At 34.7% G+C, this 17,114-nt stretch overlaps 1 protein-coding gene across 4 annotated transcripts in view; it reads left to right on the top strand.

Annotated features, from left to right (window-relative positions):
* The window catches only part of RAD54B (RAD54 homolog B), a 70,038-nt gene that overhangs the window by 30,449 nt on the left and 22,475 nt on the right, over window positions 1-17,114 (top strand). For 2 of the 4 annotated variants that reach the window (XM_074352952.1, XM_074352951.1), the window contains exons 4-8: window positions 6,868-7,062; window positions 10,152-10,430; window positions 13,406-13,568; window positions 15,982-16,207; window positions 16,460-16,667. In XM_074352952.1, coding sequence (XP_074209053.1) covers window positions 6,868-7,062; window positions 10,152-10,430; window positions 13,406-13,568; window positions 15,982-16,207; window positions 16,460-16,667 — 1,071 coding nt within the window. The remainder of the gene's footprint in view (window positions 1-6,867; window positions 7,063-10,151; window positions 10,431-13,405; window positions 13,569-15,981; window positions 16,208-16,459; window positions 16,668-17,114) is intronic. The other 2 variants (XM_074352953.1, XM_074352955.1) reach the window with 2 other exon arrangements.

The following is a 17,114-nucleotide window of genomic DNA, read 5'->3' as shown; positions in this document are numbered from 1 at the left end:
CAGTTTTGAAAAGTACCTGTTGTTCTGGGAATATGGTGATGAACAAAACAGACCCTCCTCTCAGCACTTCATAGTTTAGTGAAGAAGGCTGACATTAAGTAATCTGTCACATAATTAATTGCCGAGTTAATGCTGAGATAATACGGCAACTTGATGTAGTTTGGCAGTCAGGGAAATTTAAACTGTATGGAAGGGTGAGTCGAAGTTAATTTAGGTAAGAACGTTAGAGAAATAGAGGTATAGGCCTTTTGATTGGGAGTAAGATATTTTCTTCAACACCATTAAGGCAAATGGATTTACATTTCATGATCAGATTTACATTTAAACATAGAGTAAATATGGAAAATGATTTTAGGGAATAGAGGTGGCAAGATTTCAGCGGAGCTGTTGGGAAGATCTTACTATCAATAGTACAGTAGTCCAGGTCAGAGATGACAATCTGAGAAGGCTGGAGGCAATGCAGAAGGCAACAGTGCACGGCTTTGAGAACCATGTAGTGGGTGGAATCATCTGAATTTTGTGGTTGATTGATTGGCTCAGGAACAGAAAGTGAAGAATGTCGAGGATGCTTTCCAATTTTTTGGCTTGAACAAGGGGAGTAGTACTTTCACTAAGAAGTGGAAAAACTGTAGGAGAAGCGATTTTTGGAGAGAGGATAAGTAGACATGGTGGGTTTGAGATGTTTATGAACCATTCATGTGGGTAGATCTAGAGTCATGATCTGGGCTAGAGAAAAAAGTATGTTAGTACAGGGATGGTATTGAAGCCATGGGAGCTGGTGAGCTGAGGAGAAGAGGGCTTAGAACTCAGGTCTGAAGAACTCCAATAAATAGAGGTTAGACTAAGAACTAAGAACTGGCAAAGATGTTTAAGAAGCAGCACAGCAACCAAAGAAGGGAGAGAAACATTTGAAGTGTGTTAGAAGCCATAAAAATAAGAGTTCAGTATTTCAAGGAAGAAGTGGTCAACATTGTCTAATGCTTTTGAGAACTTTGGTCAGGACTGAAAAATAACCTGTGGGTTTATTGACAAAGAGCTCCTTAGTGGCCTTTAACAAGGCAGCTTTGTTGAGGGACTGGACTGGAGGCCAGCTTAGAGAGGTTGAGGAGTGACTGGGAATTTGAAGAAATAGGGGGAAGGAGTGGGTGTTGGGGTGTTTGAAGTGGAAACAGTGGGTACAGACAACTCTTTGAGGCATGTAAGTTCCCATTTTATGCATGTGTTCTCAAGTTTATCCCTGAATATAACACATCACAGAGTAATTTTATTTTTCCATGCCATGGCCTTTTTCTCTGAGGTACTGTGGGTAAAGGAGTTTGACAAGTGGGAAGTCAAGAGTGATCTTTTTAAGAGCTCTTTATTGCCCCTAAAATAATGCACTAATTCTCCCTCCAAACTTCCATAGTTTCTCATTAAAAAAAACAATGACCTTTTGGACCTTTTACTAAAACATAATCATTTATTGGTTTATAGTATGTTGTTTAATAATTTCTAATGAGTGGATTTTTTTCAACCTGGCACATTTTAATCCGTTAAAGGCTACGTGTTGCCAAAACATATAGTTTTCCTTTTATTTTTAGGGGAGAGGGATAGAGAGGAGTGTTCAAACGACCTGGGCTTGTTTAAAATTTCACAAATTAAAATTTCATAACAATAGAAGTTATAGTGAATACCTTATATTAAGGAAGATGTAGATTTTTGATTCTTCTAGCACAGTCAACACTTAATTTTAAAGTATTTTACTAGCCTTTTACGTATTAAAATTTAATAGTGCTTTATATTCTACTTTAATTTTGACTAATTTCTTACTAAGTCATGTCCTCTTTAATGCCTTTTTTTTTCTACTTAGACTTCATTGAAATTTTGCAATAAGTAATAGATAAGAGTTTGAGTTTAGACTACATTTTGGGCAATCTGTAAGTTGTTGGATGGATGAATGTTGGGCACTTTCAGATCAGATTAAAAATTCAGTTTAAAGAAATGAGAACCTTTTAGGTCCATCCTTTATAATGTGAAATTAGAGGAGTCAAGCAAAAAGGAAATGTAAATATGTTTTCAAAAGTCTTACCACTAATAATAAAATTCAAATTACCATGTTAAGTAAAAGGCATTTCTATCTGTAAAATTGGTAAAAGTGAGTGTTCACACAAAAATCTGTAGATTTATGATAGTTAAGAGCTAGAAACACCTCATCTGTCTTTCAGTATTCCGTACAATAATACGGAGCAAATTGATACAGGCAGCAACTTGGATGAATCTCAAACACATTATGTTGAGTGGGAGAAACAGCTTGAAAGACTATATACTGTATGATTTCCATTTATTTGACACTCTCAAAAACACAAACTATATTGGTGGAAAATATAGTAATTAAATAGGGTAAGGGTATGACTATAAAGGAACAGCATGAAGGAAGCTTGGAGTGATGGAACTTTTCTAGATCCTGATTGTGATGGTGATTAAATGAACTTATTCATGTGTTAAAGTTTGTAAAACTGTACGCCAAGAGAAAGGCAGTTTTACTGTGTGTTAACTTTAACAATAAAAAATAAATACAACTAGAGAGAAATTGGTAAGATCGATAAATTATGCTGCTATATGGTAGTGAAGTGAACCCTCTCAGTTAATAGGAGTATCATTGGTAATATTATGCAGGTATTAAACATCATTTTACTTTTTAATTTAATGATGTGGGAAATGTATTCACAATAATATATGAAAAGAGGAGAATAAAAAATATATACAAAATATGCATCATGTTTCCTGGTATATTAGAAGCATATTTTTCCCCAAAGAAGTATATAAAAATTACCCTTTGTCCAGATACCCTCATTATTGAAGAAAGGCCAGGAGACTTGGGCCAGTGCTCAAGTCCTGTGCCTCCTTGTCTTCTGATCAGGATTACAGCAGCCTGAACCCTTTCAGGGACTAAGAGCTCACTGGGCTATGCGTTCTAGACACAGCTGGACTCTGCTGCAAATCAATCATTTGTTTCCTCAGAAAAAAACCATGATGGTTCTGAGAATGATTTGTTGTTTGAAGATAGACAAGATTCACTTTCTAAATCCACGAATGCCAGTGATAAACATGAGCTATCTGAATTCTCGTAGTGACACTGGATCTTCAGGCTTTTAGGAGATTGGTTTACCTGGCTTGAAGTTGTGCAAGTTTTGTTTTTTTGGTTTTTGGACATAGGTTTTCCTTTCTCTTTGGTAAATACCCTCCAATGGAATAGCTGGTTATAGCAGGTGTATGTTTAACTTTTTAGAAGTCTGCCAAACAGTTTCCCAAAGTAATGTACTATACATTTCTTCCAGCAGTGTATGCTATTTATAGGTGCTCTGTATCTTTTTTTCCCCGGATATAAGTGACTCTACATCTTTGTTAACACTTAATACAGTTTTTTTTTTCTTTTAGTCAATTTAGTGAGTGTGTGCTGTTATCTCATGTTTTTAAGCTACTTTATTGAGTTATAATTCACATACCATATAGTTCACCTACATAAAGCATATAATACATAATTTTTAGTAATATCTTCATAGCTGTGTGCAACTATCACCACAGTCAATTTTAAAACATTTGCCGCACTTTAAAAAAAAACCCTGTACTCTTTAGCTTTCAGTCCAGCCCCCCACCCCACCACCTGATCTCACCCTCACCTCCCAGCCCTAAGCAACCACTCATCTACTATGGATTTCCCTGTTCTGGCCATTTCAAATGAATGGAATCATGTAATATGTAGTCTTTTGTGATTGGCTTCTCACTTAGTATGATGTTTTCAAGGTTCATACGTGTTGTAGCGTGTATTAATGCTTTATTCCTTTTCATGGCTGAATAATAATACATTGTAGTGATGTATCGCATTTTGTTTATTCATTTGTCAGTTGAATGGGCAATTGGGTTGTTTCTACCTGTGGGTTGTTATGAATAATCCTGCTATAAACATTCATGTACAAGTTTTTGTGTGGATATGTTTTCATTTCTCTTGGACATATACCGAGGAGTGGAATTGCTGGGTCAATGGTCGCTCTAATCTTTTGAAGAACTGCAAAACTGTTTTCTAAAGTGGCTGCGCTGTTTTACGTTCCCACCAGAGGTGAATGAGATTCCAGTTTCTCCACATCCCCACCATGCTTGTTATTATCTATTTGGTACTAATCATCCTAGTTGATGTGAAGTGCATCTTGTTTTTTAAATTTGCATTTTCCAGATGACTAATGATGTCACATATCTTTTTATGTGCTTATTGGCTATTTGTATATATTTTCTGAATTATCTGTTTATGTGTTTGGCCCATTTTTCTATTGATTTGTTTGTTTTACTTTTGAGCCATAATTCTTTCTATATTTTGCAGACAGGTCCTTTGTCTTATATATGTGTTTTGAATATTTTTATCCTCCTGTGGCTTTCCTTTAGGTTTTCCTAATACTGTCTTTCAAAATTTTAAAATTTTGATAAAATTCAATATATAATTTTTAATGTTTTGTGCATTTGTATTCTTTGCCTACTTCAAGATTACAAATATTTTCTCCTGCATTTTCTTGTACAGATTTGTAGTTTCAGGTTTTACATTTAGGCCCATGATCCATTTTGATTTAAACTTTGTGTTCAGGGTGAGTTAATGATTAATGTTCATCTTTTTCCATGTGGATATCCAGTTGATTCAACAACATTTGTTGGAAAGACTTTCTTTTCCCCATTGAATTTGCTTTGCCAACTTTGTTGCAAATCACTTGGTCAGATCTGTGTCAGTTTCTTTCTGGCCACTAGTTTGTTGCATTGATCTATAGGTCCTCCTCCCCGCCTCCCCCAGTACCAAAGTATCTTCATTATTGTTATGTGATAATAAACCTTGAAATCAGATGGGATGATTCCTCTTTGTTCTTTTTAAAAATTGGTTTGTTCCAGATTCTTTGTATTTTCATATAAATTTTAGAATCAACTTGTCAGTTTCTACCAAAGGCATCCTGGAATTTGATTGGTGTTGTGTTATATATAGAAATCATTTTGGGGAGAATTTCTATCTTAAAATTGAAATTTCCAGTCCATGAAATAGGAGCTTTGTTTACTTATATCTTTCTTAATGTCTTTCAGCACAGCTGAAGTTTTCAGTGTAGAGGCCTTAGATACCATTTGTTAGATATTTTCCCAAGTGTTTCATGTGGGTATTTTTTTTTTTTTTAGGTACTATAAGTGGAATTAAATTTTTTTATTTTCAGTTATTTCTTGCTAATCTATTATGAATACAGTTGATTGTTACTTGTGAACCTGGCATCCTGTGATCTTGCTGAATTTGTTTCTTTAGTTATAGTCGTTCATTTTTAGGTTCCCTGTGGATTTCTGTGTAAACAGATTTATCATTTGCACACAGGTACGGTTTTACTTCTTCCTTTGTGATCTTCACATTTTTTTGTTTTTATTGACTTACTGCATTGGCTAGGACTTCCAGGACAACATTGAATAGAAGTGGGGGAAATGGGCATTCTCTTTTTATTACTAATCTCAGGGTTTTTTCCTTTTTCTTTTCCTACTTAAGTAGATTTTGTATCTTAAAAGGTAAAGTAATCATTTGGTTTCTGTTTTGTAAATTCTATTGTTTTGATAGCTTCCTGGGGTCAAGTGTGTATTTGGTAAAAGACATAGTAAATAGCTCTTCAGTAATGGGGGAGTGAGATTCCGCTCTCCTCAGCTGGAATAGCTTTTACCTAGCCGTTGAAAATACACAAGCTAGATGAGAAGCAGGAGCAAGGGCTCAGTGTGAGGGAGGTCTGTGTTTCTTATGCGGGTGCTAGTTTTTAACTGTAACTGCCATGGGAAAAAAGAGGAACTAGGACAGAGAAGTAAGAGGAGATTTTGTCTCTAGTGTCAAATGTACTTTGAATTAATAGATAACTTGGATTGTTTTTGCTTCAAAACACTAAAAGATAACATTATTTAGAATATTCTGTACACGCCTTTCAACTTATTATGTTATTCTTTGTCTTATTATGTTTTGTCTTTTTTAAGTTGAAGTATTATCTATGTGCAATAAAATGATAGCTCTTAAATGATTAGTGATGATTTTTGTTAACTGCATTCACCCATGTAACTACCACTCAGAACAAATCCTTCTCTCCTGCCCCTTTCTGGTCAGTTTCTCTACTCCAGAGGCAGCAACCGCTTTCTGGATCTATCACCATAAATTAGTTTCCCCATTGCTGGGTAATTTTCTGTGTTAGACTGCTTGGTTATAGGATGTTTTTGTAAGGTGATACTGGAAGTGTTTTCAAAAAAAGTAATAGACTTTTGTAAGAATGAACTTTTTATTTCCTGATCGTATACTACCAAATTCTGAGAATCAGTGGCCCAACCTGTTTGCTCCCTAACTAGGAGATGAGTATTTTAATGAAATTTAGTCTAATTGCTACTTTGCTGTTTTACCTTGGTTCTTATTTGAAAAAAACTACAGGTTTTTCTTTCAGAGAACTCTGTGATCTTATATTACTTTTCCTTGATTTGACATGTCATTGTTAATTAAATCATTTGTTTATTCAAAACATGTGATTTTAGATATTTTTCCATGATGCTGAAATTTTATCTGTAACCCCTAGAGTTTTAAAATGTTGGCAGTGATGATTATTCTCCTGCAGCTGAGTTTGTATGACTTTGGGATGATAAGAAGTTTACATTTATTGTACTCATGGTAATGGTAGCACCTGACATTTGAGTTCCCAGTTTATGAAATGCTAACACGAGTATGATAAAATATTCTCTCATACTTAATGCAACCTACCTTTCTTGTGCTTTTATTTTTGTTTCAGTTATCTTACTACCTAAATATTAAAGTCACCTTTAGTAATGTGGTTTTTATTTTATTTTTCATTCTAGTTCATTCATCCCCTAAAGAAATAACAGTGTCTAAGGGACGAGAAGAGGAATCTGATAGCCTAGTTAAATATTTCAGTGTCGTTTGGTGTAAGCCTTCAAAGAAAAAACACAAAAAGTGGGAAGGTGATGCTGTTCTTATTGTAAAAGGAAAGTCGTTTACACTAAAGGATTTGGAAGGCAGAGACATTGGAAGAGGTACTGTGATATCAGCTGATGTTTATGATTTGGTCCAAAATTAAAATCTCTGAATACAAAATTGAAACATTATTGGGTTTTATAAAGGTGTTCTTTAATTGACTTTTATGTCTAAATTATCTCATAAAAATAAAATTGTTTCGTAATAGTCAGTCTGCAGCCTTATGTATAGTAGTAGCTCAGTGAGGTGAATCTTGTCCCATGGGTTCATTTCCTCCGAAACCAAAACGGCCAGCCAGGTATATGCAGTTTTTTCGGCATTTTTCTGAGATTAAGCAGTTTGTCTTGGTTTGCTTTTTCACCTTTTTTCTTTTTCCCAGAATGCTAAGTGATTAAAAGTTTGAAAGATACTGGTATCTAAGGAGTGGAATGATATTTAACTTCAATGATACCTAACAAAAATTTGCAAATATCAAGAAGGCAATGGCTACGCATGACCTAGATTAACACATCTAAATTGGGTGTTACCATTATTTCCCTTATAAAGTGTTACCAGCATGATTTGTACAAGTCAGCCCATAAATTCAGAGTGCCTAACACCAATCATGGTTTTTTTTTTTTTTCATTTTCTCTTTCTGTTCAGTTCTGAGTGTGGCCCATGATTATAAAATCTGTTCTACATGTCCATTCATTCATTTGAAAATATCATAGTTTATAGTTTTCAGTAACTGTTGTGTGCAAAGCACTATGCCAGGCTTAAACATTCAAAGATGGATATAGTTTATATTGAGTGGGGACATGGCAATGTAATTGAGATTTAGGAAGCGCTAGGATAATTGTTTCGATGAGGATTTTGCTGGTGACAGTAAGAGCATATATCAAAGGGCCATTTAAATCTACCCGGAAGGCTGGGGAAAGCTTCATAGGAGTTATTGTTTAAGGTAATATTTGAAGGGTCAGTACTTCTGCAGGGTAGGAGAAAGGGGCATGGCATATGCAGAGGCGCAAAGGCAGGAGAGCAGTAAAACTCCTTCAGTGTTTTAGGAATGTCACATCTGAAGGGCAGTGACAAGACGGACAAGAGTTGAGGCAGAATGGAATGATCTGTAGTGGAATTTTTTGTCATAAAGATATTGAACGAGTACTGTATATACAGTATTATGCTTAGTGTTTAGAGAAATTAAAAAGGAAAATTACAGTATCCATTCCATGTTGTTGGTTAAGGTAGATTGAGGCTAAATTTTTGGAGAACTTGCTTATACCTGTTTAGTGAAGTTATATTCTAAAGCCACCTAGAGAGGTAAAAACGATCAAAATTACCCTGGAATATCTCTTACCCATAAGGTGTAAAATATACGTGGTTTTGAGTGTGTATAATTTATAATAAAATGACCTTTCAGTTGCAAGTAGCAAAAAATGCAAATTAGATTATAAACAGCAGGGTTTTGCTCTGACTGCACAAGTAGAATCACCTAAGGTGCTTTTAAAAAATGCCAGTGCTTAAGCCTTGACCTCTGAGGCTGTGGTTATTTGGTCTGGATGGTGGGGAGAGGGACTGGACATACATATATTTTAGGTTTCCACGTGATTCTCGTATCTGGCAGGAGTTGAACACCAGTGATTTAAACATTTTATTGGCTTTCAAAGTGAAAACATCCAAACATAAGACCTCGTTGCTTAATTACAACATTAATTAATATATTAACTTGGAAGTTAATTGCCTTTAATGCAAGCAATTTTTCTTTTAAATAAATTGGATATACAGCATTTACGTTTTTTGTTTGTTTGTTTGTTTTTTAGTGGAAGTACTGGGAGTTTAACCCAGGACCTCCTGTGTGCTAAGCATGTGCCCTACCACTGAGCCATACCATCCCCACCTAAGTATTGTTCATGTAGGAATAGAGATTCTAGAGATGTCTGAGGCAGTCATCACCAAGCAGCAAAGTGAAATGAGAGATCTTGGAGCTACAGAGGCTTCTGAAGATGCCTCAAATTTAAGTTCATTCTTGTCTCCCATTTTCATGTAATTAATAATAATTGGATTAATAGCATTGGACTCTATATGAAGATAAAGCTATAATCTTCATTAATGTGAAGAGATCTAGATTGCTGTTGAATTAAGATAGTTTGAAGAATGGTGGGTTTTGGGTGTTTAGGAACACCATCCAGGTAACTTCTTTTTATATCAAAGCTCTATCATGAATATTGAAGGATATATATTATATAGTTACCAATTGGTACAGATTGTTAATAATCTTAGCCCAGTTTTAATAGGGAATTGTAGCAATTTCCAGCTAGTTTAGAAGGCTCTTGTCATGTTTTCTAAAATTTGGCAATCTTCTATTTTTTGTCTTTAGAGACTTAAAAAAGTTTATGGTGCACACAGATCTTGCCCCTCATAGTGGCACAGAAACTATGCCTTTAATGCAGACAAGCACAGAAGCCTTAAAATTCCATTCTGTCTGATTAATGAGTTCATTTGGAGCAGACTGTGACTGACTTGCTCATATTTATATTCCAATAGCACCTTACACATGGCAGCACTTAATAAATGTCTGTTGAATTAACGATAATTCAAACGAGCTTGATATTATAAAATATCTCACTTTTTATTCGAGAGCTAGAACGTGGACACCAGTGGCCTGTGTGACAGGTGTGTCTTTACTGTGCTGTCATGTGGAGCTGTGCGGTGCTGGTTGTGGTAGCATTGCTTTTATTGCTAGTTTTTCACATTTCCAGCTGTTCCTAAGTGGAACCAGAGCTGATCTGGTATTTCTCTAGTTTGTTCGCAAGAAAAGAGGGTCCGTGTAGCTTACTTACTACACTCTTTTCTTGGCTTGATTTTCTACAGACAACAGATGGCAAAACTATGACTGCAATAGGCTATGTCTTCAGTAATTTAAAAAAGCCTTGCCCCTCTAAAACTTGGCTAGTTTTTACAGCTATATAATTATTTATTTCTTAGGATTTTTTGGTGTTTATTTTCTACTAAAATGATAATTATATTTTTATTCTGGCTAACGGGTTATATGAGGCAATTTACATTCAAAGTGCAGTTTTCATTCTATACGGTTATGGGAAGGAGACTATGGTTACACTAGTCATCTTGAAGTGTCAATAAATTAATTTCCTTCCTTCTCGATTTAAAGGCATTGGATATAAATGCAAAGAGCTTGAAAAGACTGAAGAGGGTCAAACAATGATGATTGGTGGAAAAGAAATAGAAGTCATGGGTGTAATCTCTCCAGATGATTTCAACAGCGGCAGATGCTTTCATGTTGGAGGAAGTTCGGCTGTCTTAAGTTCTTCTCACGCTGCCAAAAAGTGTTTCTCTAGCCCATTCAAAAGTGTCTATAAACCAAGTTCAAAGGAAAATAGTCAGAACGGTTTCCAAAATTGCAAACCACGCCATGACCCATATGCACCAAGTAAGACTTAAAAAATTAATTTGAAATTGTTTTTACTGCCCGAAGATTTTTTGGTATGTGAATTTAAAACTTAAATTTTGTTTCGAAGTTTTCAGGTGAAAATATGTATTATTTATATGTACAATCTGACATAAGTGATAATGTGAAAGATGAATAACAATATAGCTTGGGAATTATTTCATAAGTAAATGTGCAATTCTAAGAATACAATAATCCAACGACTATACATTATTAAAGGAAAATTATGCAAATTGTAGATTTATACACACATACATACATATGTATGATTTTGAGTAAAATCTGCCATCTTTGGTAGGGAGAAAAATTAGTAAATTCATGAGTTAGGAGTAGTTTTAAACTTCCATTCTGAAGACTATATGCTTTGATCAAGTGTATTAGTGATTCGTGATTTAATTCAGTATTAAAATTTTGAAAGGTGAGATGTCATGTAAAGAATACAAATTTAATTCATGAGAATTCAATCAAGTTAATATTCACATTAATGAATTTAGTTTTAAAGTTACATTAAAAAATGAAACCTAGTCTGTGACTTTTTAAACTTTTGATTGTTCAGTCAGCAAGTATTTTTTGTGTGTCATTTATTTGCATGACGCTCTAACCAGCTGAGCTAGCCGGCCTACTTTTTGTATCTCATTTAAGCATTGGGCCCAAAGGTGAAACTGTCACCACAGAGCTGCTCATTAGGTGGGGAGACAGACAAGAAATTTGAATTACAGTGTAGTGGAGGTGAACGTTGGAGACTAGAGTAGAGTTCTCTCATAATAGTAGTAAAATAAAAGTATTAAAGTAACATAACTGTTTTCCTCTCTTGCAAGTATTATGAAAACATAATTTTTGAAGTAAAGGGACCTTTCAGGTAGTTTTGACCAGACCCTTCACTTGGCATTTGAGGAAACTGAGGTCCAGGGAGATGAACTTACTTGCTTAAATTACAATAATTATTGGTATAATTGGGATTGAAACTGCTAAATTAAAAATTCCTAGCTCTGTACTAACTTATTTGAGTCAATTGAAATTTAGAGACTGGAAACTTATGCTTCTGATTTCTCTTTATCTAAATATTTTGTCTGTCACACCAGCTCTTTTAACAAGCCTCTCCTTTATTCTTCTTTCTCTTTGCCTTCCTATCATGTAAAGTCTCTGAGGGGCTGAAAAGAATACTGTGCTTAGTCAAAGACCCAAGTCAGAGTCCTGGTTGTGCCATTGCTTCGACTGGTTCTCTGACCTCTTGGGATAACCATTTATTTACTTCACTAATGTTTTGCCTCTTCATGTGTAAAATGTGGGTTCTAATATCTACAGGAGAAACTTAGAGTGTCTGGCATATACTGTGTACAATATATGCATAATTTGTTGACTGAATGAAAAATTTTATTTTGATAATTTATATATGTGTGTACCTCAGTGTGTGTGTGTGTGTGTGTGTGTACGGAAGCCCTTTTTGTAAATAGTAAATAGTTGATTATTCCCATTTATTTTTTATCTTGCCAAGGGTAGGACTAAGTTGTAGACTTAAAACTAAAGCATGAGAGAGTTTGTTGGCAGTAAATGATGGCCCATCATTTTGAAGGTAGAGGGGCATCTTAAGATTTGAACTGGTGTCCCATTGCATTGGTGCTTTAGGGTTTTATCTTTCTTGAAGCTGGGTGCTTTGTTAGATGACTTATGATTCTACGGTCCTTCTTGCTTGAGCTGTATCATCCTCACCTCTATCTGCTCTTTTTCTAATCCCCTTCCCCCTTGTACCTTTTAAAAGATAGAAAAAAACTGGGCCATTTCTTGGTTGGAAATCCACAGGGCATACACTCTTGCTTTGCTACTGGGATACAGAGGAAACCCAAGGGCTAAGGTTTCCATTTCCACTCCTTAGACCCCTACCTGCCAGGAATTGACCTCAAAAATGGGAGTTCATTTTATTTGCTCAGAAACCTGGGAAGATCCACAGAAGACTTTCCTCTGTGTAATTATTATTGGCAAACATGGCCAGACTCTTACTCTTTGTGACTATGTAGTTGCACACTGATGGATGTTTATTTAAGCTCCTGGAACCTATTTTTAATCTCATTTTCTCGTCTCTTTGTTCTTCTCTTTTTTCTTTTTGTTTTATATTTTTTAACATCTATTTCATTTTTTTACTATGATGTAGACAAACAAATATCAAAAAAATTTTTTTGTTAAGTTTATTTGAGCTCTGATCTATCCGTTGAGACTGGCTTTCTAGTTATATTTGATTATTTGGGTGATTTTAAGTCAATCTTTTAAATTGTATTAGCATATTTCTAAGGAATTACATTATTATTTGATGATTACTTCATGCTGCTTTGCAAAGATTCATGAATTTTACATTCATAAATGTAGTATTTAGCTTTGAGCAAATAGTGGTAGTGAAATTAATGGAAAATTTGTCATTCTTTCTCAGTTCTTCTGATTAATAGGAGTAATGGTCATTGTTAGTGTGCACAGAACTGAAAATAAAGGGAGCCTTTATGTTAAGTTTGGAGAGCCTTTCCAGAATAAGAAGTTGAGTGTTAGCAAGAGCATCTGGCAAAATTCCAACCTGTGCTTTCAGTTAGAAATAGTTCTCTTTGCTCTGAATACTGAACTATTAAGTGCTGTGGCTTACTGAATTCTTTGTTAGACAATAGTGAATTTCAGTGGTTTCCAAGTGCTTTTGGGCATGAAGTTTGGAAAACTCTTTGTAATTCTTTGCATGAAATCTTATATCAATAAGGCATTATGAGATTTTAATTTTTTAATTTAAAATTTTTATTGTGGTTTTAAAAAACTTCGTACCTTTGCTTAGCATTATTGTTACTGAATTTGAAGATTTTTTTTTTTGCCACAAATGATGGCAAACAGTTCTATTCTTCTGAGTAATTAAAGCAAGATAACGTAGTTACTGAAAAAGTGAAACTGGAATATATTTATAATTATACTTTTACCTTTTTCTTAAGATTCCCTTGTTATGCTACGACCAGATAATAATCACCAATGGATGTTCAACAGGAACTGTTTTCCTATTGTGGATGTAGTGGTAGATCCTCACCTTGTGTATCACCTTCGACCACATCAGAAAGAAGGAATCATATTCCTCTATGAATGTGTGATGGGAATGAGGTAGGAAAGTAAATAATTTGTTTGGTCTAATCCGAGTTCTGATTTAACCTGTAACATAATGATTTTCTAGTAAGAGCCTGGCATATTACGTCTTTGTGAGCACATCATGAATGTTAGTTGGTAGGAATGGCAAATGGTACTTTATGTGTGCGTTTATTCCAAAAGTGGATCTTGATGGATGCTGTGTGCCAGACATCTTGCTAGGACCTGGGCATCCTCCTTATGAGGATTTTGGAAAAAGATTTTCTTCTTATCTCAACTCTACTTAAAAAAAAAAAAAGAGTCCCTTCCCTTTTAAAATTGAGTTTTCTTTAAGAATTGTAGTTGAAGTACAATTGAAGTAGAAGACACACAGATTCATATGAGCCAGACAAAGAGGGTGAAACGAATCAAAGGTCTCTGCTAGCTCTTAGTGCATTTCCTTCCAGGCCTTTTTTTGTTTTGTTTTTCATGCATAGGTCCTTGGTTTTTATATGTCATTTACTAGGAAGTTGGATATGTAAATTCCCCCAAATCTAAAAGTCCCTTGAATGCTGACAGGTTAAGGGAATATTATCTCCTGAAAACTTTATAGATTTGTTCTCTCTTGAATCTGCTCTTCTTTTTTGAAGATCATACCATTTTTGATTTCTTCTCTCTTACCTTCTCTATCTAACCAAACCTGAGCTTTTAATTATTTTGACCTCCTAAATAGCATTTGGTTCCTAATCTTTCCTGGCACCTCATGGTAGCAGCTCTCATCACTGATGTGATAAAATTATTCCTTGTCTGGACTTTTGCAGTGGCTCCTAACTGGTGTATCTGCTTCTGATGCTCCTCAAATCCATTCTGCTTATCACCACCAGTTTGATTTTTCTGAAAACAGTTCTGAACATGACACTTCCTTGCTTAAAATCATTACAGCTCTCAGAACTTGGAGCCATTGTGATATGGGTGGTGTGTGGGATCATTTTAGGTGTACATGGACAAACCTTATTTTTAACCTTTAATAGTAGCATATTTAGTTAATGAATAATTAGAGAAAAATTAGCACATTAAACTTTGGTTTCACAGCTAAATTATGCTTAGAAATGATTTTCTTTTCCAATAAATCTAAGTAAAATGAGTTAATTTAAAGAAAAATAATAAATACGTAACAACAAATATAGTATCACATATATGGCAAAAAATTGTGATGGTAGTCATGAAAGACTAATGTTTGGGAGATGCTGACCTACAAGATACAGTCTGAGGTTTCAAGGGTAAGTACCCTCACCTTCTGTCTTCTGCCTGTCTCTCCAGCTTCCTACCCTTATATTTCCTTGCTAGGAATTCAGTTCAAGCTTTAACTCTATTGATCTATCCAATTAATGTAGTGAGTTCCTATTTACCTTTAAAAATATGCTCAAGGTTCATCTTTCGCTGAGGACTTCCTGCTCTCTTCCCTCCACCATGTAAGGACGGGTCACTGTTTTCTCTCTGCCACTCACTATGTCTCCATTAGCTGGAATCTTGCAGTGGCAAATTGTTGATCTAAAATAATAATGGTGGCTCTAACTGATGTTTATAATTTTTTCTCTACCCATTGAGATGGAAAACATGTGTAAAATTGTTTTTGGTTATTATTCCCACTAATAAGAAATAGGATGGATTAAGAAACTACACTTATATTTTTGATAATATCCTGATTAGTTCCTTTGGACTTTATAACTTAAAATGTATATCTCATACATATCAAAGAGCTGTAAAAACTATGAAGTGGTATAAATATGACTTACTAATAATTATATTTACTATAATAATTACTAATAATTATATTCCTTATAATATTTAATTTTAAATTACATTAACCAAGTAGGTTTGTAAGATAAGATTTTTACTAAATTACATGTATTAGACCAAACAGTTAGTGTTTGGTTTTTGTTAAAGTGAAAGGAGCTATTTAGGTTGAGGACTTCATTTACTGTTAGAGAATCATAAATACAGATTGATAGATCTTTCTAGTTGATCTTACAATATATTTAAACTGTCTCAATATCTAATACTGAAACTGATAAAAATTGCCCAACTGTTAGTGCTGAGAAGCATGGTTATAGTTAAATTTCTCAAAATAGATATAAAATTGGGGTTCATTTCTAGTCTCTAAATACATATACGTGATAATAACAGATGATTTAGGTTTAACTCTGTAATCTCAATTTGTTTTAGTAATTTAGTTGATAATAAATATATTATGAATATAATTATCAAAGATGCAAGAGAGAAGTATGTTAGAAATCAGTTGAATGAAGAGCTAGAAAACGTATTTAGTGGGGGCTAGAATTCATCCTAATTATAAAATATTAGCTTCTGGTTCTTGACTAATAGGTGACAATGTTAGGAGAGTAAAATATTTTCCTCCTGTGATTAAAGGAGGTATAATTGTTTCTAACAGGGTGAATGGCAGATGTGGAGCTATTCTTGCTGATGAAATGGGTTTAGGGAAAACACTGCAATGTATTTCGCTCATCTGGACGCTACAGTGTCAGGGACCCTATGGTGGCAAGCCAGTAATAAAGAAGACACTTATTGTCACACCTGGAAGCTTGGTGAATAACTGGAGGAAAGAATTTCAAAAATGGCTAGGAAGAGAAAGGATCAAGGTATTTACTGTTGATCAGGTAAGAGAATTTTGAAAGTTTGGCCTTGGTCATTTTTTTAAATCTCTAGCCTTCCAAATCAGTACTACGGTTTTCACTCTCTGTGCAGCAGTTTTTCAAGTGTATGTAACACTTTGCAGGTAAATGGAATCGCCCTATAATTTGGTTGAGTTAACATATTTTAATACTTCGTTAATGTCAGGAATATGCTGCTTAAATTTGATTCCACACAGTTTCTGCCAGTGATTTTTTAAATATTATCTTTTTTTTTAGGACCACAAAGTAGATGAATTCGCCAAATCTCCATTTTATTCTGTTCTTATCATCAGTTATGAAATGTTACTTCGATCCCTGGATCAAATTAAGAGTATAAAATTTGATCTTCTAATTTGTGATGAGGGGCATCGTTTGAAGAACAGCGCCATTAAGACAACTACAGCCCTCATTAGCCTCTCTTGTGAGAAAAGAATAATTCTAACTGGTCAGTAGTTACTTTTGGGAAGATGTTATTTTTGCCTTGTGAATAGGCAGAACTTGTAGTGTGATGTTTGGCATCCAAAGAATTGATGGTGATGGGTGGAACTATACTAATAAAGCTGTGTTAGTTGAGTCTTGGTAGGATTCTGAATGATCAAATCCCTCTGCAATGTTCTGCAACCCAGATTTTGGATTTTTTGAGGAGTAAACACAATGGTATTGTGGTGAAGAACGTAGGAGGTGGGGCTGGGCTGCCTGTGCTTCCAAGTCTGACATTTACAGCTGTGCACCTTTGTGTGAGTTCTACTTCTCTGTACCTTAGTTTCCTTATATGTGAAATGGGGATCTTAGGGTTCTTGTGGGGCCAGCTGAGTTAATCCACGTGAAGTTCTTAGAAGACTACCTGACACATGGTAAGTGTTTAACATAAATATCCATTATTTCTCTATGT

The sequence above is a fragment of the Camelus bactrianus genome, chromosome 25, assembly GCF_048773025.1.
Source record: "Camelus bactrianus isolate YW-2024 breed Bactrian camel chromosome 25, ASM4877302v1, whole genome shotgun sequence".
Classification (NCBI taxonomy): domain Eukaryota; kingdom Metazoa; phylum Chordata; class Mammalia; order Artiodactyla; family Camelidae; genus Camelus; species Camelus bactrianus.
The sequence above is the reverse complement of the archived record's forward strand: the minus strand, read 5'-3'. Positions and strand labels throughout refer to the sequence as shown.